The sequence below is a fragment of the Aethalodelphis obliquidens genome, unplaced genomic scaffold (genome assembly GCF_003676395.1).
Source record: "Aethalodelphis obliquidens isolate GAN/ISIS:26980383/991018 unplaced genomic scaffold, ASM367639v1 scaffold32, whole genome shotgun sequence".
Taxonomy (NCBI): Eukaryota; Metazoa; Chordata; class Mammalia; order Artiodactyla; family Delphinidae; genus Aethalodelphis; species Aethalodelphis obliquidens.
This window is the reverse complement of record NW_020837976.1, coordinates 3729984-3754581: the sequence shown is the minus strand read 5'-3', so window position 1 is coordinate 3754581 and position 24598 is coordinate 3729984. Positions and strand designations below refer to the sequence as shown.

At 39.9% G+C, this 24598-nt stretch overlaps 1 protein-coding gene across 1 annotated transcript in view; it reads left to right on the top strand.

The window, feature by feature from the left end:
- Positions 1 to 24598, top strand: part of OSBPL1A (oxysterol binding protein like 1A) — a 210704-nt gene that overhangs the window by 84758 nt on the left and 101348 nt on the right. The window contains exon 16 of the mRNA XM_027127621.1: positions 1899 to 2005. Within this exon, the coding sequence (XP_026983422.1) occupies positions 1899 to 2005 (107 nt within the window). The remainder of the gene's footprint in view (positions 1 to 1898; positions 2006 to 24598) is intronic.

Below are 24598 nucleotides of genomic sequence, written 5' to 3'. Positions count from 1 at the left end.
TTCCTTTTGTTGCCCACTTTTGCCTTATGAGGTTTTTTGGGTTTTTTTTTTTTTTTTTTTTGCGGTATGCGGGCCTCTCACTGTTGTGGCCTCTCCCATTGAGGAGCACAGACTCCGGACACGCAGGCCCAGTGGCCATGGCTCACGGGCCCAGCCGCTCTGCGGCATGTGGGATCTTCCTGGACTGGGGCACGAACCCGCGTCCCCTGCATTGGCAGGCAGACTTTCAACCACTGCGCCACCAGGGAAGCCCTGACTTATGAGTTTTGAGAAATAATATTTCCAAGAAAAGGACTTGTCTTTGCTAAAATAAATCATGTTCATATAAAAAATTTGGAAAATTTAGAAAAGAACAAAACAGAACAATACAACTTTATCAGTTAGAATAATGGCTAAATAATTGGTCCTATGTTCTCTGTAGATTGTATTTTTCTTTCCATTTCCCATTTGAAAACTTTTGTTTCTTGATGGGACCCACTGTTTTATGGCCTACTCATTGCAAATTGCTGGCGTTTGGATTTACCTGATTCTTTGTTTATTGACCTTGTTTACCATGTTTTAAGAATAGTGTTTTAGGTAAATCAAAATTACTTAAAATACATAGGATGCTACAGATTTAATTGTCTTTCTCTTTTAAGTTATTTTTTCTTAAAGCTTTCTTAATTTTTTTTATTTGATGGAAGGGACAGATGTAAAGGATCTAATGTATAATCAACATAAAATCCCAAGCTATTTCAACTAAGTACATTTCTGTCACATTAGTCTGGACAGGATGTGACATTTCATTTAAGTGACCTGTGTGTATTTTACAGCTTTCTCTTGCCAACGTTATGTTAATTTTGTTTTGTTTGTTTGTTTTCCGTAATGGTAAAGTGGATTAAGATTTTCTTTAAGGGTCCAGGGGAGATACTGATATTATCGTTTATTTCCCAATTTAACATATACTGAAAGATGCTGGACCTTGACAGGGACATATTTTTGAGAGTGAAAGACCTATTTATATGAAACATTTATCCAAATAAGAAGTAGAGGAGGGCTTCCCTGGTGGCACAGTGGTTAAGAATCTGCCTGCCAATGCAGGGGACAAGGGTTCAAGCCCTGGTCCGGGAAGTTCACACATGCTGTGGAGCAACAAAGCCTCTGCGCCACAACTCCTGAGCCTGCACTCTAGAGCCCGCGAGCCACAACTGTGGAAGCCTGCGTGCCTAGAGCCCGTGCTCCGCAACAAGAGAAGCCAACGCAATGAGAAGCCCACGCACCACAATGAAAAGTAGCCCCCGCTCACCGCAACTAGAGAAAGCACGCACGTAGCAAGGAAGACCCAATGCAGCCAAAAATAAGTAAATAAAATAAATAAATAAATTTTTAGAAATCGTATTAAAAACCTATTAATGAGATTAAAAAAAAAAGTAGGGGAAGTTGAGTTAATGCCGCCTTCAGATCTGTTAGCCATCATTGTCAACTACAGGATTATTTTTGTCTCTTTTTAGCACTTTGCCTTTGAATAAAATTACTTATCTAGTAATGAATATCATGAAAGGAAATGTTAATGTTTTATAAGTAATGATATCAGTCCTTCTTGACAGCTGTTTTTCTTAAACATTATATTATTTATTCCTGTGAACCTTTTTTTTTTTTAATAGGTCCTGGCTCTTCTCCTTTTAGGATATAGGCTTTTCTAAGTCAAGGCTTTGTTCTTTCTTTTTCTGTACTAATTTATGTGCCCTGCATAAAGTAGGTGCTTAATTATGATGCCCAAGGAATATACTATATGCTTTGCTTATTAAGGCAGCTAGAAGGAAACATGAGGTTAGTAGATATAAAAATACGTTTATGGTCTTAGTTTACGTTAAGGTTACTTAAAATCCTACTCATTTTATTTATTTTTTTATTTATAGAAATGCTTCCATCATTCCTTCAGAAAGTTGAAGTTGTCTCTGAAGCTTCTAGAGAAACTTGTGTAGCTTTGAGTGATTGCCTTAATCTCTTCACCAAACAAGAAGGGGTAGGTAGTTTGCAACTGAATTTTTTAAATAATTGTTTGGGTGTCACACTTGATCATCCAATACATCATTGCTTTCAAACTGTCCAAAGGTAGGAGAAAATAGAGTTAATAAAGGCAACGACAGTTTCATTTTTCACCAAAAGTTAGAACTTATTTATTCTTGATTAAGCAGGATAATTCTGAAATAACTTGTGTTCATATCATTCAGTTTGTTTATGTACCCATATTTAACAAGTATGTTTAAAGTTGATCTACTCAGGGTTGTCGTGACATTTTGATAAGACGGACTATAAAAGTATTCTAGGAACAAAAGGTCTCTATATGAAAAATATATACTTTTATTTAGAAAATAGATTGTTATCATACTTACCTATGTGAACTCAGCTTAATGGATTAAATATTTTTTGTGCTCTTTGCTGCTAGCTGTCTCCCATTTAAAAATTTGCCATTTGATCTTCCAAATATAAGTAAAAGTGGTATGCCATCCATTAGTAACTCCTTTTCTAAGGACTGAAAAGTCATTAAGGTGTGGTTTCTTTTTTTATATAAATTTATTTATTTATTTTTGGCTGTGTTGGGTCTTCGTTTCTATGCAAGGGCTTTCTCTAGTTGCGGAGAGCGGGGGCCACTCTTCATCACGGTGCGCAGGCCTCTCGCTATCTCGGCCTCTCTTGTTGCGGAGCACAGGCTCCAGACGCGCAGGCTCAGTAGTTGTGGCGCACGGGCCCAGTTGCTCTGCGGCATGTGGGGTCTTCCCAGACCGGGGCACGAACCCGTGTCCCCTGCATTGGCAGGCAGATTCTCAGCCACTGCGCCACCAGGGAAGCCCCAGGTGTGTTTTGCCTGAACTAAGATTTTTCTTTTTTATGTTTTTTCCTTCATTTTCATGGTTTTAATGCAAGCCAAGTAGTAATAGGCTTTGTTTTGCATTTAATTTCTACACATGTTTAATCTTCAACTTTTTAGATTAAGACACCAAATTTCTTTGTTTTTTTTTTAGGTTCCACATGTATGTAAAATCATATGGTATTTGTTTTTCCTCTGTTTGACTTACTTCACTTAGCACAATACTCTCCAAGGTCACTGACTTTCTTATTCTTGTTACAATTGATTTGTGCCTTTTGGTTAGCGATTAGGTTTTGGTGTTAAAACAAGATAGATGAAAATGGTCTTATATATGTTTCTCTTATATGTAAGGATCTAAAATTTTATTTTCCCATCATTAAAATAAGCCTTGTGAATTCATGTGAAATTTTGAAAATGCTCTGTTTGTTATGTATACCACAAATTCCATAATTATTTTATTTGGAGAATAAGAAAAAATATGTAATAATAATCTGAATTCATTTAAAACAAACTTACAGAAAGTCTTTCAACAGAATTCTGTTAAATACCATGGGAAAACATAATTTTTCATTAAACATGTTAACTGGTTGATTCTCCTAATGGTGTTTGAAAATATCCTTTCTCAGCATTTCTATTTTTGGTGCTTTGCAAATTTCATATTCTAGCTTGTTTAAATGAGGAATGATTTAGTGACCTAAATAAATCTAAATAGGATGATAGAATTGCAGAACATTGCAGAACAGAACAAATTATGATGTTACAGGATTCAGGTAATATTACCTTGTAAAACTAAATTCACATCTCTTGTGTGGTATCTGATGAATGTATTGATAACTTTTTTGTTCTCGGGTTGTATAGTTTTAAGGTGAACACTAGATTAGAAGTACTTTAATTTCTGAAGAAGCCAACATATCCTAATCTTTAACAGATTAAAAAAAAATAGCCTAGGTAATCACCTCTGTGTGTAAATTTACATGTGCAAGAATATTAGCCTAAAGTTTAGCCTAATTAACCTCTTTACGCCTTTAAAATTAGTCATCAGGATTAAGTAAGATAATTGTAAGCAAAATGCTCAGCATAGTTTCTGACACATAGTAAGCCCTGAGTGTAAGTCCACGGTTGTTATTGTAGGATGCTGTCTAATTAACACTTGTGACCCCTTTTCTCTGATGGCATCTTGGAGCTTCTGTGTCTTTAACATTGGTTTTATCTTGTTTTGGGAGGAGGTGGTGTTGTCTAAAGAAAATTTATTTGACTGTGGAATGATTGTGTTGTGTTTCCATCCTTATTACTTATTATTTAAGAGATGATGGGCTACTTAAGTTCTCTGAACTTTGATACCTTCATCTTTCATATAAGAGAGACCATGTAGAAAGTCATTAAGAGCCCTGGTCTGAAAGTCTAATGGACCTCTTTTAAATCACAGTCTTTCCCTAACCAATTGTAGGACCTTGGGCAAGTTTCTGAAGAATAAAGATATGTGAACACCTGATGGTTGGGTGTGGAGATCAGATGTATGTAGATGAATAATAGGTATATAGACCATATTAGCATATCACAAGAGCACAAAGTATTCATTTAGTAAATGGCATTCATTGTTTTTAGAGTATTTTAAGATTTTTCTTTTTAGTAGTTCTATGAAACATCAACCCTGTGGGGCCCTCAGTAGAAATCCATGGATTTCCCTCTGAGAAATACAATTATAGACAATGAGAAGGCCTAAAAAATACTTGAAAGGTAAATGGCATCATTGAAGTTGGTCTTATCAAGTAGTTAAGAATTACAACATAGGAATTTAATCGCTTAATTGAGGTCAGAGTGGGATAATTGTGCACTGTAATGCCTTATGTATCAGGCATCATAAATTTTATTTTCGTTATCCAAAAACTTTATTAGAAGAGCAATGATAAGCTTGAACGCACATAGACCTGAGTCCATTTCCTGGTTCTGCTATGTAATCTCTGTCTTCACCTCAGTAAAACACAATCTCCTTTTCAAAGTGGTGACCAACCAAAAAAAGAGTGTTTTAAGAAGTAAGTGAGATCCGATTGGCAAAACTGCATAGCACCTGGCACAGAATGGGGACCCGATAGGTGTAAGTGACCCCAGCCCCAGCGGCAGAAAATACGTTTTTATTCTAATCTTTTTTGAGGACAGTTACTCTGAATCTTACACATTTACTTCTTAAACTGAAGATTTCATACTTGATCTCTTCTGGGTGTGTCAGGATTGTCCTTTTGTATGTTTGTAATTACTCTTTGCCTTAATACAGAGATACCGTCAGGGGATAATGTTTACAGGACTCTTTTTTGATTAAATGGCCCAATCCTGCTAATGCTTTTCGAATTCCTTTTTACTCCTATGGTTCTAAAATTTTCTTCTCTCCTGTTCTTTAGACCAACTGGGTGCTTGTCTCTAGCAGCGGAATACTGATCCCTTCTGATTTACTCATACTAATCTCCTGTTTGTTAAAAAGAAAACCAGTAACCAAACTTGGTAAAATTGTGTCCACAGTAAGAGTAAGCTGGCTTAGTGTGAGAAACTTGGCTTGACAATGAGCACAGGCTTTAGGGTCTGGGGCCTTCTGGTATGTGGGTGTTCTTTGCTGATTTGGAGATTCTCTGATACAGCCTAGATATTCCAGGTATCCACATGACCTCTACATAAATGAGGCATTATGAAGGTGTATTTTACTTGAAATAACACTACTTAGGTTGTCGGAAAAAACCCGGCAATATATAAGATAAGCTGTAAAGTTTGTGATTGATCTACTAAAGGCAACCTTACTGTATTTTTTTTAAATTAATTAATTAATTAATTAATTTTTGGCTGTGTTGGGTCTTCATTTCTGTGCGAGGGCTTTCTCTAGTTGTGGCAAGTGGGGGCCACTCTTCATCGCGGTGCGCGGGCCTCTCACTACCGCGGCCTCTCTTGTGGAGCACAGGCTCCACATGCCCAGGCTCAGTAGTTGTGGCTCATGGGCCTAGTTGCTCTGCGGCATGTGGGATCTTCCCAGACCAGGGCTCGAACCCATGTCCCCTGCATTAACAGGGAGAGTCTCAACCACTGCGCCACCAGGGAAGCCCCTTTACAGTGTGTTTTATGATATACTTGGGAAACATACTATAATAGAATGTGAAGGCTGTGGTTTTTCTTTAACATTGTTTTGAGAGTTCCATTCAAAAGGCTAGAAACTGGTTTCATGAATCATTCTTTCTACGGTTCTCACCAGAGGTTGGTATCAGAAGTGGTTAAAATGTCATTCAGAAGTCATCATTGGTGCCCTCTGGGTCTGTGTATTATTGAGCTCCCCTCGATATTATGAGTCTAATCAGTGTTTAGTGTAAACTCACTTATAAAATGTTAAATCTCCTCACTGCTAAAGGGATGTAACCCAAATGTATGGTTGGGAAGATAGTGATGCCAAGCTTGTGGTGTAATGGAACAATTCAGACTCTCAGTTGGAACCAACCAAAGGTACTTGCTACTCTGGACCAGATGTTAAAGTCTTTGGAGAGAATCCATGCCCTCATGTGGACTGATAACTCTATAAAGTCATGGTTTCTAATACTCATTTAGCTTCCTGAGCTGTTCAGAGTCCTTTAATCCCTCTCTTTTTCATTTGCAATGTTTATATCTTTCAGGCCTTCACCTTTCTCTCTCTCATCTCTATTCTGAGCAAAATTTATTGTCAAGCGTTAGGCGAACATTGTACATGCTGCCAACTCCCTACTAGTCCCTCATTCCGATTTTTATCTTTTTTTCCTTTTGTTGGAGGCATCTGTCTCCTATCTTCAAAAACAGCTACTCTCTTCTTCTGAATTCTCCCTTGTAGCTTTTATCTCCCTACATCCCTTTCCAGTTCCATTTTTGAAAATGTGATACCTTCTGTTTCTACTTCTTTATTCCTCAACTAGTCCACTGAGACCATTCTTGCCAGTATCTCCTTGTTGCTAATCAGAGAACATCTTTAAATTATCTTGCTTGTCTTTTTAAAGGGTCTGGCATTTGACTACTGCTTGCTTTTTGGAATGCTTCTCTGTGATTTCCATGGTGCCTCCCTCTTCTGGCTTCTCTTTCCTGTATAGCAACTCCTCCTCAGTCTTCTTCTAAAGCATCTTTTCTTCTGCCTGTGCTTTGCATGTTAGTATTCCCTAGGTTTCTGTGGGTGGCCTTCTCACTCAGCATTCTCCCTGGAGAATTCCCACTCCTTCAACCCAGAAATCCATGATGATTCAGGTATATCCACTTTGGATCTTCTGAGCTATGAACCAGTTGTATCCAGCTGCCTTTCGGACATTTACATATGGATACATCAGAGGCATTTCTAAACCAAAGTGCCTAGAACCGAGTTACCGATTCAACTCAAAGTTACCTGTTGGATAATTCAAGCCGGAAACATGGGAGCTGCCTCTGGTTCGTTCTTCTTCCTCAGCCCCATTTTTAATCAAGTCCTGTCATTTTTACTTCCTGTATCTCAGTTGTCTGTCTCCTCCAAGCCAGCACACAGATTCCCCATTGCCATTCTGTTAGATAAAGTTCTCAGGATTGCTGTGTTGGATGACTGCTAACCATTTCGCAATCCCAGGTTCCACCCTTCAAAATTGAGTTAATGTCCCTCCTAGTCTAGGAGTTCCTTGCTGTTGCAGCGCTTATGACATTGTATCATTATATATTTACTTGTCTGATTATATATTTACTTGACTGGAGCTCCTCAAGTAAGTATCTTATTTTTGTAGCGTCTGTTTCTAGCATAGTGCTTGGTATTTAGTAGACAGTTAATAAATACTTGAATAAATGAATAATGAATGTACAAAGGAAAGAATACAAGCTTTTGGGTCAGACCAGTCAGGACCTAAACTCTGCTATCTTGACCCTGAGCAAATTAATATATGTTTGGGAATTCCATTTCCAAATCTGAAAATGAGAATGCAAATGAGTTATTTTATGTGCAGTTCCTCAGTACAGTGCCTGGCACATTTTAGGTGCTTTGTAAATTGCCTTCTGAAACAAAGTAGCCTTTGTTGTTCATTGTTTTGTTTTGCTGCCTGGTACTACTTTTGCAAACTGAATTCTTTCTCTAATTTTTAGGGCCTAGGGAGAAAGATTCTGTAGCAAGGTCTCTTCTTCAGTGACAAATGTGACTTTTCAAAATGTGATAATATTTAGTCACCAACTGAGAATGGAAAAAAAAAACAAAACTGCCTTTTCAGAGACACCTTGAAACCTCACCGACATTAATTCCCATTTTTCCGAGTGTGGCCTTGTCTCATCTTTTACACGTTTTTCATCTGTAGTGCAAATATAGCCACCACTGCTGGAAGGGTGAACTTAAAGTACCCTAGGATCTTGTCAAAGAAATACTCAATTTTGTTCAGTATTACTCTGCTTCCCAAAGTCGAGGACAGATTTGTATACCTTAGAAAGGTTTAAGACTGCTGTTTGTTTTTCCTCACCAGAACCTCATAGTTAACGAGGAATTTCATTAGCCTGAACATCTCACTTTTAAGTGTATCATGTATGTGGTGGGTCTTACTGACCTTTACGCTTTCGTCCACCCTTTAGGGGTCGCCAGAATCAGAAACACCTATTTCACGTGAGTAGGTTTCACGTTAGTAGGGTCAATACTGTTGTTTTCCTCATTGCTCAAATGGTAGCCCAGGAAGTATGTGAAAAATAAATATGTGCAGACTAGCTCAGTCTTTGTTGTGGAATCGGACCGTTAACTCTTAAGTGTAAGCCTGTGTGTCAGTTACCTTCGAATGGAAGACTCCAGAAGAGAGGATCCCTCTGCTTTTCCCGGGGGGCAGGCTGGCCATTTAAAAGTTGCCAGGGCCGCGTCCGCAGGACCGGCGTCAGTACAGCGCCCGCTCCAGGGCCAGGCCGGCGCCTCCACGGATGCTCGCAGAGCCCGGGGAGCGGTGCCACCTTCCCCGAAATCCCCGCGCGCTGCTCCCGCAGCCCCGTGACAGGTCCCTACCTGCGCCTCGGAGCGAGCGGGCGCCGCAGCCGGGGAGAGGGAGGGGGAAGGGGAGGAGGGACGGACGACGCCAGCCGCCGCGGAGCCGCCCGCCGCAGGCCATTTGCCGGCGGGAGTCCTGGAGGGTGGCGGTGTGGCCGAGGGGCCATCGCGGACCTCGGGCGGCCCGGGCGCAGTCCTGGGCCGCGCCTCTGCTCGACCTCGCCGGAGCCGGGGGGCGGGCCACGCGAAGGTGACTTCAGGGAGACCTTGCGGTGCCGCCCTGGGTCGCGCCTCCGGGCTGGGCTGGAGTGGAGGCGGAGGAACAGGCCGAGCGCATTGCTGCTGGAGCCTCGAGGAGCGCCGGGCGGAGCGCGCTGCTGGGGAGCCCCGGCCCAGGTGGGTGGGCGAGTGCCTGAGCCGGGGCAGCTCGGGGACGCCCGGGGACGTCCGGGGACGCCGGGGAGGGAAGGAGGAGGGTGGCCCGACGAGATCCAGGGATGTAAGTGGATCCAAGAAGAGTTGGGCGCGAGTGTGTGGAGCGGAGCGCGGCCGCGGGCGTGTGGGGAGGGGTGCGCGAGGCCGGGGACCTTACCCGCCCGGCCGGCCGTGTGTTTGCATCGGTTCCTGCGGGAAGAGCCGCTGAGGGGTAAAGCACGAGAACAGATATTTTTTTCGGCTAAATACTGGTAGTAGGTCAGGTAGGGCCGGAGTGGGAGGAGCAAGGCACTGAAAGACATTATTGTCCTAAATAACCTTACAAGTTAGTGATTTTTCGCGTGTCTCAGCCCTGGCAGACATTGAGATGAACTTACCATCCGCTGTTCAGAGGCCGCTAAAATTCCCTGAAAAAAACGAGGAGGGGAGATGCTTGAGTGGATTGAGAAGAGAAAGGGAAATTATACTGGGGTCGGGGAGTGGGGAGGTGGCTTTTAACTTCGTTTTGATTAGGGATTTTTGATTACTCATAGGCTTCCTTTGTAGCCCAAACCAGTGGAGAATCATGGTCCCCAGCATTCACAGCATGTGGCTAGTTTCGTGTTTTCTGTTGTGCAGGTTTTTTTCTGGATTTGGAGGGAGGGTGGTACTAAGGAGGGGAAGATGCCAGGGAAGAGCTTTTCCAGCTTTTGAGGGTTATTAAAGCTATTAAAAGTTCCTTAATTTTAATTAGGTTCAAAGACAGAATGAAGGCATTTCATTTAGAAGACAGCATTGCTTAGCAGGAATCTTTTGCAAAAGAGAAAAATGCTTGAAATGCGTGTTGGTGGAGTAATGTGTAGGCTAGAATATAGGGATCTAAATATAAATTTTCTTTTCAGTTTGAGGACACACCACAGGTAATCTCCGGTCCAAATAATGTTTGACCTGGAAGCTGATGACTTCGCAAGTTAGCTCAGCTTGAATTGAGTAGATGTTTAATCTGAACATGAAGACCCAGAGAGCTATTTTAGCCTTTGTCCCAGTACTACTTTTTGCTAGATTGGGGGCCTAAAGGGATTTGTGTCACTGTGAATATAATTGCAGGACTCTAGTCCTCCCTCTTTAGGAGCTCTTTAAACATTAATTTTAGGGGATTTCATTGATGGTTAAAGTGAACCCCATAATGGCCCTTCCCGTAGTTGTGCACTGTGCAGAACAGGGAGAAATTAAAAAGCTTATTAGGTTTTCCATATTAAAAGCAAATGTATCTACTGATAATCAAGGTACTATATAAATATGATCCAAGCACATATTAAATATTATACATACTTCATAAAATAATTATGCAACACCATACTTTAAGCTCTATGTACAGTTTTTGACTTTGTCGTTTACATTCTCTTAAAAAGGATTGTGATTTATGGTTGTGTAGTTATCATTGTGTATATCAGCTCCATGAAGATTATAAGAAAACTTCTAATTCCTTTAAAAAGTAGGAATTTAGAATTTTTACTTAGTCCACATTATTCCTGAATTTTTAGCTTGTTGTGTATATAATCCAGAAATATACTGCTACAACTTAGTTTTGGAAGCAGCTGGGACATAAGTTAAATAAATGTGAAGTTTGTGTAAAATGAAGCTGGTTTGCGTTTTGGTAACGTCTGTGAAGTTTTTGAACAGAAATACATAAGATTTTAATTAGTAGTGTGAAGTGTGTTTGTGTGTATGTCTTAGCCTTGTGATGCTTGGTATGACCCAAGATCTATCATCATGAGTTTTTGTATCTCACGATAGTACCAAGACTGTAACCTGGATGCAATTGTGTTCGTCTTGTTCACTGCCGTTTTCCAATCAGAGTGCAGTGTCCGACTTCTACTCTAGCTAATGAGTTTTGAATGAGTTATAGGCAGACATAATTTTCCTCTCATTTTAACTTCAGAGTGTTAAGGATGTAACCCCTATACAACTTTATAATGGTGCACCATAGATTTGATATCTATTACTTTATGTAAAATTTTCCCCTTAATTCAATAAGTATTTACAGAATGTTCATCTTGTCAGATACTACTGTACCAGCCTGTCTTCATAAAACTTAAGAGATTACTGCAGGAGCCAGATGACTGACTAGGTTCTTACAGAAAGCACAACATACACAGGGGGAAGAGAAAGGGATGAATTCCAGCAAATGGTTCATTAAGACTGGAACAGAGTGGGATAGGTAACGAGAAAGTCAAGGCTAGATCAGTAGAAGCAGGGTCGGTCTTCTTGAAAGACTTTGTAAAATATGCCTGAAGAGTTTGGATTATTTTGGGCAGTTAGAATCACTGAGAGATTTTAATCGGGGCGGGGGGGGGGGAGATTTAATCAGATTTGTTCCTTATGAGAAGGATTAGAGGGCAGGCCTGAAAGCAGAGTGGCCAGGTGCAGGAATTCGAGAGAGAGATAATCAGAGTCTGAGCCTAGTTGGTGGCTGTGGAAAAGGAAGGGAAGATACAGAGCAGAGAGAAGAGAGACTTTGAGATATACAATATGAGTAGGAGCTGATCATAGATAGAGTGTGAGGAATGAAGCCGGTGGAGTTAGATGACCCCACATTCATGGCATAAGTCACAGGATAGAAGGTGGCTGCAGTAGGGAGGAAAGGGGAGGATGAGTTCACCTTTGAACACGATGACATCTGAATAAGGTCATCCTGACTTGTCCGATAAAAACTGGGGAATCTTTAGTACCGGGAGCCACCTGATTAAACGTGGTGATCGAGGCTGAAGGAGTAAATAATAACACTAGGAGAAGTGTCGTTTGAAGTTTGAAATCAAACGATGAATACTGTCTGTGGAAGAAAGAGAGCCAGTGGAATGCACTGAGGAAAAGCAGCCTGGGGGGCCAGGGGACAAGAGGTCCAAGAAGGTGAAGTAGCAACTGAAACGCATCTGTTCGATTTGGTAGCCAGGTGTCTTTGATGAGGGAAGTTTTAGAAGCTTGACAGCATGAAGCCTGACTGCAGTGAGCAGAGGAGTGAGTGGGGAGTAGAAAGTAAAAATAATGAAGATAGACTGGGGTTCAGTATCTGTAGACAGTCCGTGAATAATTACAGTTTTGTTCCTTTCTTTCAGTCCTTACACCTCTTATTTATTTTTCTTCTTTCTACTGTACTGGTTAGGGCCTTCAGGACAATGTTGAACAGCAGCGGAGGTGGTAGGAATCCATGTTCATCCCTGGTATTTAAAAGGAATCTAATGATTCCATGTTGAGAAAGATACTTGGTGCATACCATTTATCAGGTTAGTGAAGTTCCCTTTCATTCTTATATTGTTGAGTTTTTTTTTTTTTATCATGAAAGGGTGTTGAACTTATCAAATATTCATTTACCAAGAGAATCATGACGTTTTTCTTCTATTTGTGAAGGTGGCAAGTTATATTTTTAGATTCTTTTTATTGATAAGCCATCCTTGTGTACCTGGACTAAACCTAACCTGGTCATGATGTATTATTTTTAACATTCTCCTCAGTTTGGTTTGTTTCGGTTTTTAACATCTGTTTATAAGTGAGATTGGCTTGTAATTTCCTTTTTTTGTTCTGTCCTCATCAGGGTTTATTATCAGGGTTACACTGGCCTCATATAGTGAGTTTGGGAGTATTCTCTCTTTTGCTGTTCTCCGGAAGAGTTGTATAAAATTGAAATGGTCTGTTCTTTGAAAATTTAGTGGAATTTTCTTATAAAACCACCTTTGTGAGGTTTTTTTTTTTTGGACCAATTACATGTATTTAATGGTTGTAGTGCTATTTTAGTTTTCTGTTTCTCTTTGGGTCAGTTTTGACAAATTACATCTTTCGAGGAATTTTATCGTTTCCATTTAAGTTTTGAAATTTGTTGTTATAAGGAAGTTCATAATATTCTTTTATTGTCTTTTTAACTTATGTCCATTCTATAATTATGTATTCCCTTTTCTAATCTTCTTCCATTTTCTTTCTTCTAATGTTTATTTGGCTATTTCCAAATGAATTTTGCTCTCCTTGTAAGATCAGTCTCATTAAGGCTTTGTTTATTTGATTATTTTTCAAAGAACTGTCTAGCTTTTATCTATTTTATCTTTTTCTTTTAAATTTCTATAGTTATCTCTATACTTTTCCTTGAGTTTATTTTCTTCCTACTATCTATACATTTATAATTCTCTGTCTCCTTAAAGTGGATAATTTGTTCAAAATTTGTTCCTTTCCAGATTTCAATTCTAGATTTCAATTTGCAATACTAATTCTAGTATTTTGTAATATAGTGAATATATCACTGCTAGCTTTATCCATTACTTTGATGATTTTATAGACTTGAATAATACATTTCCTAGACTTCATCATTCCAGACCGAGAACTACTAATATTTAAAATACCTAAAGTTTCTGGAAGGTTTTGACTACTTCCAATTTTTTTTTTTTCTCTTACCCAACTTTCCTTGTTTTCATTGCTTGGCATTTCTCTCCGTTTCTCTTCCCCACCTGCTGCTCAGCTTCTTCCTCTTTTTCCCTCACCCCCTCTTTTCTACCCCTAGATACTTTGTGCAGTGGAAGAAGAATGATCGTCTTGCCTTGCCCTCTGCCCCCACTTTTTTCTTCTGTCTCCCGGTTTTATACACTCTAACCACCACCACCACCCCCATACCTGCAGGATTTTTCCATTATCTGCTCAACATTGTTCATCTTGCTCTTTCCTTCTCCTTAGAACCCTGGCTCCAGCACCAAGGAGGAAAAAGAAGATAATTGGTGTCTCATTTTCTTTAGATGCTCAAAGGTTCATCATTATGTACCTGATGATTTTTGTTATTCCTAATACAGTCCAACTGATGGCAAAGTTAGGGAGAGTATAGGGCAGGCCTAGGAAGATGGCATAGATGGTAGAGTCTGAGCTCCTATTACCTGGAGTCCTGAAATGTGGGCTCTGGTATTAGTGACTTTTTCCTTGCTGTCTGACTCTGGGCCTCACATTGCTCCTGTGTAACAGGGTTATTAACACAGACCCCTTCTCTCTATTTCATGAGTTGCTGTGAGACTCAAATGAGATAAGGATAAACCCATCAGCTTTATGTTAAGACAGTCTTCCCAAGCTTTATTTTCAGAAAAGTATCTTGAAAGGATTTTTTGCTCGATTCAGGGACAGAGAAGTGGCGTTCAAGTGGTTTGTGGTCTGGGATGCTGGATCAGAGAAACCCTGGTGGGAAGCAGCTGGTGGTGGTAGGAATGACCAGAGCACTGGAGCTCCGCCCAGTGGTTGAAAGGGATTCAGAGGGAGGTGTCTGTCCTCTGGGGAAGGGAGCTCATAGCCTCCCCGGATGGAGAAGTGGACACGTTGTTACGTCCAGTGGTTGGATCCTAAGCTGCAGTGATACCATCTGTTCCTTTACGTATCTTTTTATTTGCCACATTCATGACACTGTGCCTTTTTGAGGTACTTGAGAAATCACCCTTCACTTAAAATGTTGGTATGAGGGAGATTTTGTTGTTCTGGGTTCTGGACAACTGAATTGCAAATGAAGTGTGGGAATATAATGCTCCTTAATAAAATTTCTTAGAAATGATTTAACTTCGAATATTTTCTTCACTTATTTTTGTTACTTTATTTTGTGGTATGGATGAGTTGTTTAAAATCACAAAGTCATAGGCTCAGTCTTAGATTGCAGAACATCTACAGGTCTGGTGATTTTCAGGTTTTATTGGGTGCTAAAGTAGATGCCCGTGTACGAGAGAAGTAAAGTAAAAGCACCTCCTCATCCACTAAGGTGCCTCCGTACAACACAGTTTGAAATGGTCGTTACGGTTGATCTCGTCGCCTCCATTCTTACAGGTGAGAGTAGGGCCTGGAGAGAGGGTTCGATACCTCCCCGAGTTTATGTAGCGAGGAGGGGCTACACTGAGAGCCAGATCCAGGGATCTGCCTCCAAATTCAATGCTGAAGAACAACACACTATATCACACACAGCTTGAATTAGGAAAATTCATCTGTTAGAGAAGACAGTCCGCCTTGTTTCAAAGCTGATGTGGACATTTATAAGCTAATTTCTCGATTCGACAAAAGGACACCGACTTTAAAGATAACCAGGGGGCCAAGAATATTTCAGCGTCTTTGGATTATGCATAGAACACCTGTATTCCAGGTTTGCAACAGGAAACACTCTCCATCTTTTTGTGAAAATTTTGCTTAGTTGAGGTCACATTTTTGGAATATATAGAATTTATCCATGTCTCTAAATGTTCTAAATTTTATCCTAAAATTAAACCATCAGAATGCTACAGCCTGGGCTATATTTTCTTGATTTTCTGAAAAATGTCCGTCACTGAATTTTAAGTTGGAATTACACCCTCCATTTCTATTCAGGGGCATTTCAAAACAATTTAGCTTAAGTGGCATTATTGATTATTTTGCCCTCAAATACTCTTAATCCCCTATATATTACCCTGAATGACAAATTAGAGCTAAGGACAAAGAGGGAGTTTGTTTTCCCTAAAGAAGTGATATGTTTTTTTCCTTGTGGACAATTAAAAGGGCATAATTGTATTTCTCTTTCTGTTTTGGCCTTAAGAGAATTCAGAGCCAGATTTGTGGCTTGTCCATGGTACCTGTGTAGTTGCCATCACTTGTAGGTCTTTCCCCATTATTGTATCAGAAGTTGTTCTGTGTTTTCATAGCCTCCCAGTTTGGAAATCACTGGATTACAACATTCTCTTGTGAATTGGTTGGACATGGCTGTGCCGCAGAGTGCATTCAGATGTGATGATGATAATTTGGGGATTTTTCTGCAAGTAGTAAGTACTAAGTAAATAGTGGTTAAAACGTTAGGAACAGATTTGTACTTAATACGGTGGTTTTATTTTATGTGAAGAACATATACATTTTGATATTAGTTGACTTTGTAATAGATCATTTCAAGGACCCAACTTAAACTATGTGATACAACGGGAGCCTTTTTTTTTCATGTTAATGCAAATCAAACTGTTTATTTTATATTTGGAGAAAAATTTTTAATTATTTTATTTGTGCTAGAATTTGCATAGCATAAAATTTACCATCTTAACCATTTATAAGCGCATAGTTCAGTGACACTAAGTACATTCATACCGTTGTGTAACCATCACCACCATCCATCTCCAAAAACTCTTTTCATCTTCCTAAACTAAAACTCTATCTACATTACACAGTAACTCATCCATCATTCCCCTCTCCTCCTAGCCCTTGGAAATCATGCTGCTACTTTCTGTCTCTCTGAATTTGACTACTTTAGGAGTCTCATATAAGTGGAATCATACAATATTTGTCTTTTTGTGAGTGGCTTATCTCAGCATAATTCCTTTAAGGTCCATCCATGTTGTCACATGTGTTAGGATTTTCTCCTTCTTTAAGGCTGAATATTATTTCGTTGTATGTATATATACCACATTTTGTTTATCCGTGCGTCCATCAGTGTTGTGTTTGGGTTGATTCAACCTTTTGGCTGTTGTAAATAATGCTGCTGTGAACATGAGTGTACAAGTATCTGTGTCTGTGCTTTTAATTCTTTTTAGCATATATTCAGAAGTGGAGTTGCTGAGTCATGTGGTAATTCTATTTTTAATTTTTTGAGGACTCGCCATACTGTTTTGCCTAGTGGCTGCACCACTTTACATTCCTACCAACAGTGTGCGAGGGTTCTAATTTCCCTACATCCTTGCCAACACTTTTTGTTTCCTGGGTTTTCTTTTTGTCTTTATAGTAGCCATATAATTGGCTGTAAGAAAATAATTTTTTTTTAAGTGGAGTTAACCATGTTTGCTATCCAGATGTTGACCCCAAGGTTGCCAGACTCTACACTGGCTCATAACTGCCCTGCAGAGCAGTGCTTTCTCATCACTCAGAAGTTACCCTGGTTCAAGTGTAGCGGAGGGTGCACAGTGCCAGTTCTCCTTAGTACCTTGTTTCCCCTTCAGTCAGTAAAAAACAACTGCACAAAGCAGGGATGTGGTTTCCATGGACTGTAGACTTGGTTTAAGTTCATATATCTGTATTATACTTTTATGTTATCTTTCTGTACTTTAGATACCAAATGTCGATTTGCTGTTGTATTTGGAAGGATAATTGCTCAGTTGAAAAGAATTTTATCTTGTCTACAAAGGAAAATGAAAGTGCAGGTATGTTTGAATTGTGGTAGATATAAAATATGAGACAAGGAAATTGATATGCAGTTGACCCTTGAACAACGTGGGTTTAAATTGCACAGATTCACTTACATGCCAATATTTTTGAATAGTAAATACTACAGTATTACATGGTCCGTGGTCAGCTGAATTAGCAGATGTGGAGGAACCTTGGATACAGAGGGTGGGCTATAAGTTATACATGGATTAACCCCTGCGTTGTTCAAGGATTAATTGTCCTTGAGAAAAATCAAGCCTACCTTCCTTGTACAAGGGAACTAATCAAGGAAAATATGTGTACTCAAAATCAGAGCACGGTTATCCTCAGCGTTAGAATTGGATAGGTAATTTAACATATTCTATAATGAAATTATTAGATCTTTAGCCGTTTTTAGGAGTATAAAACTTCTATCAACCTTGAAGTCAAAGGAAAATTTAAAAAATAAGATGAAAACTTGGGAAAATGTAACCACAAAATTATAAAAAGGGATCTTAGAGGTTACCTAATTTTTCTCCATTTGCAAGAATCCTCTCTCCAACTTCCTGCCGGCCAGATGGTCCCTTCATGTGCCATGTAAACACTGCCATCGATGGACATACAGGCAGGGGGTGCCAGTGGTTACAGGCTTGGAGCTTGAGTCAAACCCAGACCTGGGTTCGAGCACCGGCTCCGTCGTTTACTGGTTCTGCGATCCTAGGCAGGTCGTGTCATCTCAATGAGCTTGAGTTTCCTCATTGTTAATAATACCTACCTCATAGGATTGGGGGAGGATTACATGAGGTGGTACACCAAGTATTTACCATAACATCTGGCATATAGTAGACATACCTAGATGTTAGCTCTTGCACTTCTAGCTGCTACTACTACTCTTATACATGAATAATCTTTCAGGGCCACCCAGTCTACTGTAGGAAAACTATAAATACTAGAAAGTTAAAACTTACATTAAGGCGAGGTTTTTCCTCTTCTTTTTTCTTTTTCCTTTTCTTTTTTTTTTTTTTTTTTAATTCATGGTTTCAAGTCTGTGCTCTGCAGCATCACAAAAAAGTGAAAGGAATTACCTCTTGTGACAATTCATCAGCTTTTGGAGCGACCAATAAATTCTTCTTCCCCAAGCCAGGCATCTCCAAGTTCCTTCACCAGTTATTCCTGTGTCAGGCTTTCCAGATCCTTTCTTTTTACTCTTCACCGATTGCCCTCAAGTTTTGTGTCCTCCAGAAATGAGCCTGGCGTCCCACATGAAGTTGGGGCGCAGAGCATGGCCCTTTGCAGTTGGCTTTCCGTCCTGCTCCCGGGAAGGAACCTCTAGGGCTATGATGGCCTCCCCAGCCCTGAGGGGTGGACCCTGCCTCTCTGGCCTCTCCGGCCTCTCCTTTGCTTCACTCTTGCCCCACTCGCTTTGTTCTGAGGACGGTGGCCTCCTCTTGTGCCACAGACTCGTAAGCCCCCTCCTGCCTCAGAACTCTGCTCTCCCTCTGCCTGGAGCCCTCGTCTCCTGATACTTGCTCTCCTCTCCCTCACCCTGGCCTTTCATCCCGTGGCGCTTGCCCGGTAAGCCCCTGGCCACCCTGGTTGCTGGGACTCCCTTTCCCCTCCCAGCTTTATGTTTGTTGTTAGTGTTCTCCACCACCTAACACACTGTGTATTTCACTCCTTTACCTGTTTCTTTCCACTTGGTAGACTGTAAGTCCTCTGTGTGCAGGTATTTTTGTCTGCTTTGTTCACTGCTGATTCCCTGCAGCCTGGAATGCCCGGCATGGTGTAGGTGGTTGATGAATATTTGTGGCATGAAGAGCACAATGGGAGGATTGACTCCCCTCTATGAAGAAGTTGTGTCATACTAGGCTGGGGAAGGGTGCCTCGGCACCAGTTGACAGTCATGGGTCCTTTTTTGTTTTGTTTGAAAAAATCGGAAATTTTTTTTTTTTAGAAGATGTTAGGGGTAGGAGTTTATTAATTAATTACTTTTATTTTTGCTGTATTGGGTCTTCGTTTCTGTGTGAGGGCTTTCTCTAGTTGTGGCAAGCAGGGGCCACTCACTATCGCGGCCTCTGTTGTTGCGGAGCACAGGCTCCAGACACGCAGGCTCAGTAGTTGTGGTTCACGGGCCTAGTTGCTCCGCGGCATGTGGGGTCCTCCCAGACCAGGGCTCGAACCTGTGTCCCCTGCATTAGCAGGCAGACTCTCAACCACTGCGCCACCAGGGAAGCCCCGGAAAAAATTTTAGAGTGTACTTAAAGAAGGAAAAATTAGAAGCCACGTTCCTTATTTTAAGACTTGGGGAATTTTCCAGTCACTTTGGTTGCTTAATCAATATTTTATTGAATACATAACCTTATTTGCTCATAAGAGTTTTGTTTTGTAAAAATCAATATTGGTCATTAAAACAAGGATATTTATTCTTTAAGTATAACTTAACAGAGCTTTCCAAGTAGTGGGCTTAAGAGTAATGATCTTTTCAACCCTTAGAATGGCCAGAGCCCCAGATCAGGTGCTTGGTCTCTCCTGTGTGCCACACAAAGGTTGTTTTCCACGTGTGCCAGGACTTGCAAAACTTGGGAAGCACTGCTTTAGACACATAAAATGTTTTCTTCAGATGGAGTTAAAATCTGCTGAGCTGTGATTCGAGCATATTTTAGTCATCCCCTCCCCCCCCCACCCAGTTTGAGAACCATGAAAACACTTGTCAAAACAGCATAAAACATCAAAATTCTGTAAAAGCAAAGTTATTGTCTTTGTGGACTTAATGATGTTCAACAAAAAGATATTTCCAGAGACAGAGCTGAAGGCATTAAAAGAGGGGAGTCGGGGATCGTGGGGTAGCTGTGCAGTGGAATAGTCCTCAGCAGTGAAAAGGAAAGAACTGCTCATACTTGCAGCAACATGAATGAATCTGAAAAACATTATACTGAGTGAAAGAAGCCAGACACAAAGGAGTACACTCTGCACGATTCCATTTATTTGAAGTTCAAGAGCAGACAAACCTAAAGCATAAGTTACAGAAATCAGAGCAGTGGTTTGCAGGGCTGAGGACAACAGGGAGAGCGAGGGGACCTGGGGGAGGGAGAGAAGAGAAATGGTCTTTATCTTTATAGCGGTGCTGGTTATGGGGGGTGTACGTTTGTGACTGTTCGTTGAACTCTACATTTAAAATTGATGTATATAATCTCTCAGTAAAGTTAATTTAAAAAATTAGAGTTGGTAGGGCGTTACCTTTTCTAGTTATTTTCACCAACAGAACTATCAGCTACAGAGCCCTTGAATAACATCTGAAAATAAGATATGTTTAGATCATGATTAAACTTCTCTGCTTTTAAAAATGGTTGTTTACCTCCTGCGGGATTATCTCTAAAAAAAGAAATGTATTTCAGGGATACGTAAGATATATAAATCTGTGGTGAGTGATTACATAAGAGTAAAGCTATTTTTAGGTAGAAGCTTTGCAGCCATGATGCAGCAGGAGCGTGCTTTACAGAATCTCAGATCGGGTTCCTATAGTAGACGGCTGAGAGAGCCATGCGCGCTGCACTATAGGAGGGTACCTTGTAAGCATCATTTTGCGTTTGATGCAATGCAGATTTTTCACAATTGCGATTTTGATGCAAAAGTTTGCAAACATCAATTCCTAAATAGACACATTTAAAGATATTTTGCTAATTGTAAAATTATGAGAGATTTATGAAAGACACACACACACACACACACACACACACGTATGTAAAATATAGAGCTATTTTCTATAAAGCATAGAGAAGAATATAAACACCAGAGCCCAGCAACCACTGGCAGGAGGTTTTGGTTTGTCTTAGTTTGTTTGTATTGGCAAATACACAAATACAGCAGACATTGCAGTTGGATATCCTCTGTTGTTTTCAGTGGTATCAGAGCATTTTTCTTTGTCATACATATTCTTCAAAAATATGTTTGAGTAAGAAATGTATTATTTTGGCTCCCATAGTCAGCGAGCGAGTGGTCTTTTCACTATGCCCTTACTATTGCTAAATATTCTCATTTTTCTATAGCTTTATTGAGGTTATAATTGACAATAAATTGCACACATTTAAAATGTAGTTCAGTGAGTTTTGCTGCACGTTTACGTTGTAAACCCATCATCACTTTCAGGATTAGGAATATTTCTATTACTTCCAAAGGTTTATTCCTGCCTGTTGTGGTACCTCCTCCTCTTCCTTCTACCCCCGTCCACAGGCAGCTACTGATCAGCTTTCTGTCACTAATTAGTGCTCCGTAGGCATTGTCTAGAATTTGACATATATGGAATCATGCTTTTATGGGGGTGGAGGAGGTTCAGCTTCTTTAATAATGATCTGCAGATTTATCCATGTTGTTGCTCGTAGCAATAGTTCATTCTTTTTTATTGCTGAATAGTGCTCCATTTTATGGCTGTACCACAGTTTATTCACCTGTTGATGGACATTTGGATTGTATCCAGTTTTTGTGTGGAGTTTTTGTGTGGACATAACCTGTCATTTCTCTTAGGTATCAATAAATACTTAGGAGCAAATAGAATGGCTGGATCATACGGGAAATGCATATTCGTGGGGGCTTTTTTTTAGTTTGTTTTTTAATTAAAAAAAATTATAGCGTTTATATAACGTAGAATTAACTGTTTTGAGCATAAGGTGCATTGGCATTTGGTAATTCACAATGTTGTGTAACCATCACTCTATCTACTTCCAAAACGTTTTCATCCCAAAAAAGAACCCTGTACCCATTAAGCAGTCACTCCCCATTTCCACCCCTGCCCCCAGCCCCTAAAAATGACTAACCTGTGTTCTGTCGCAGTGGATTTGCCTGTTTGGGGCATTATAACTGGAATCATTGCGTGTGTGAGCTTTAGTGTCTGGTTCCTTCAGCCTCATGTTTTCCAGCATCGTGTGCATCGTAGCGTCTATCAGTACTTTATCTTAATGACTGAATAGTATTCCATTGTATATATACAACACATCTTATTCATTCATTCATTTATGGACGTTTAGGTTGTTTTTACCTTTTGGCTATTGTGAATAGTGTTACTTTGAACACTTTTGTACAAGTATTTGTTTGAACATGTTTCAGTTTTTTGGGGTATATACCTAAGAGTGATTTTTCTGGGTCATATGGTAATTCTGTGTTCAGCTTTTTTTGAGGAACCACCAAACTGTTTTCCACAGCATCTGCAGCATTTTACATTCCCACCGTCAGGGCACAAGGGTTCTTTTTTTTCCCCATCCTCACCAACACTTATTGTCCTAGTGGCTGTAAAGTGATACGTCATTGTTATGATTTGCATTCTTCTAATGACTAAAGATGTTGAGCCTCTTTTCATATACTTGTTGGCCATTTGTATATGTTTGGAGAAATGTCTGTTCAAGTTCTTTGCTCATTTTAAAATTGGGTTGTGTAAAAAATTTTGGTCAAAATAAATACTCCATGAGGACATTGCATTTATACATATACACAGTTTTTCCATAAAAAATTTTTATTTAGTTATTTATTATTGAGAATATATCTTCTTTGATACATTTTTTCCCTTAGAGGTTCATTTAAAAAAAAAAAAACTAGTTCTTATAGTTCATTATTCAAACATGGTTTAGCCGAGACATGTTCAAAGCAGCTGTAATCTTCTATAGGGCAAACATCCCACACTAAATTGTTTTTTCATATCTTCAGCAATTTTTTCTGTCTTACAGCAGTATTTTCTGACAAAGGAATATATCTTAGTTTTTCATCACACTATTTTCTGTCTACTATTTTTTTTGTAATTTGAGAATAAGTATTTCCTCAAGTGATTTGTAGCTTTTTGTCTTTTCTGTTAAAAACCATTAAAGGAGTTGCTAAACATTTGATTACATTTAGTGAAGAAATTGAAAAGGTAAAGCTCTGGACTGAATGTCAGGTAACTTTAAACATCACTGAAGAAATTTGGGGAAGTTTATCTTCACCCTCTCGATGCTTAGCTTTTAAATGTTGAGACACATGTCATGACTTCATGTGCTCATTAGTTTATATCTCAAGGCATAATAATAACCCATAAATAGAGGGTGACCTGCACACATCCATATATCTATGTATTTGTATCCATATCCATATTTCATACGGTCTTCTGGAGAACCGGCTTCTTGTCATCTGATTATATGTGATCTGTTTTTACCAGGGTAGCTGACAGAGCTCCCACTGGCAGTAGAAGCCTTTGCTGTATTCCCTTTGTTCACTTTGTTAGCATCGTTAGTATCTTCGATCTGGATTTCCTTTGTGGTGCTCTTTACGTTATGGGTGTATTTTGTGAATTCACTGAAACTAGATGATACATTCTGTAAGTCCTCGTAACCAGGCTCTCATGAACTGCAGTGCATCCTGATACCCTGGAAGCAGTTGCTTCTGTCAGCCTCTGAGTGGTAGCCTCCACTCTTCCCCGAAGTTACTGTGCGTCCTGCACTTGACCCTGGACCAAGTGACCCGTGGACCCTGTGGAGGCACCGTTGTTGTTAATCTGTATATATCATATCTGTATATGTAACATTTGGTCTAATATTTTTACAAAAGTAAATATAAAAGACTTTATAATATTCCTATATCTCATGGGTACACACACTCCACTTTGGAGACTAAATGAAAGCAAGTAAAGAACCATTGAAAAGCTTAAAAGTAATGATGGGTTTGCATTTTAAGTAGGTGTACTGGGCAGGAATGTGAAGTGTCTTTTTGTCTTTTTCTCCTTCTAGACTATAAACTCTCCAGGGATTAACCAATCTCTTCTTCTGTTGATACTTTGTATCCCTAGCAGTACCTTGAAATAGTAGTACGTGCCCAGCAAATATTTAACTAAACTGAAATTCTCCTGAATTGGCAATTCTTATCCAGAAGCCACATTAGAATAATTTGTGGAGTTTTTGAAACAGCATCACATGTATTAGTGTTAGTATTAGCATTGAACAACAAACCCAAAGCCAAATAACATGAGCTTAAGTTAGAGAATTTCTTTTTCACCTTAAAGAAGATGGGAGGTAGGCAGTCTGGGCCTGGTGTGGCAGTTTCAGGTGTCGGCGGCTGTTCCAAATACTAAAGTCTAGTCAGGAGGAAGGAAGCAAGCAAGCGAGCAAAAAATAGGAGTGTGCCTTGCCCTTTAAGGAGACCGGGTGGATTCCTTACATCACTTCCATTCTTGCAGAACTTAGTCATGTGGCCACAGCTGCCAGAAAGACTGAGCAGTG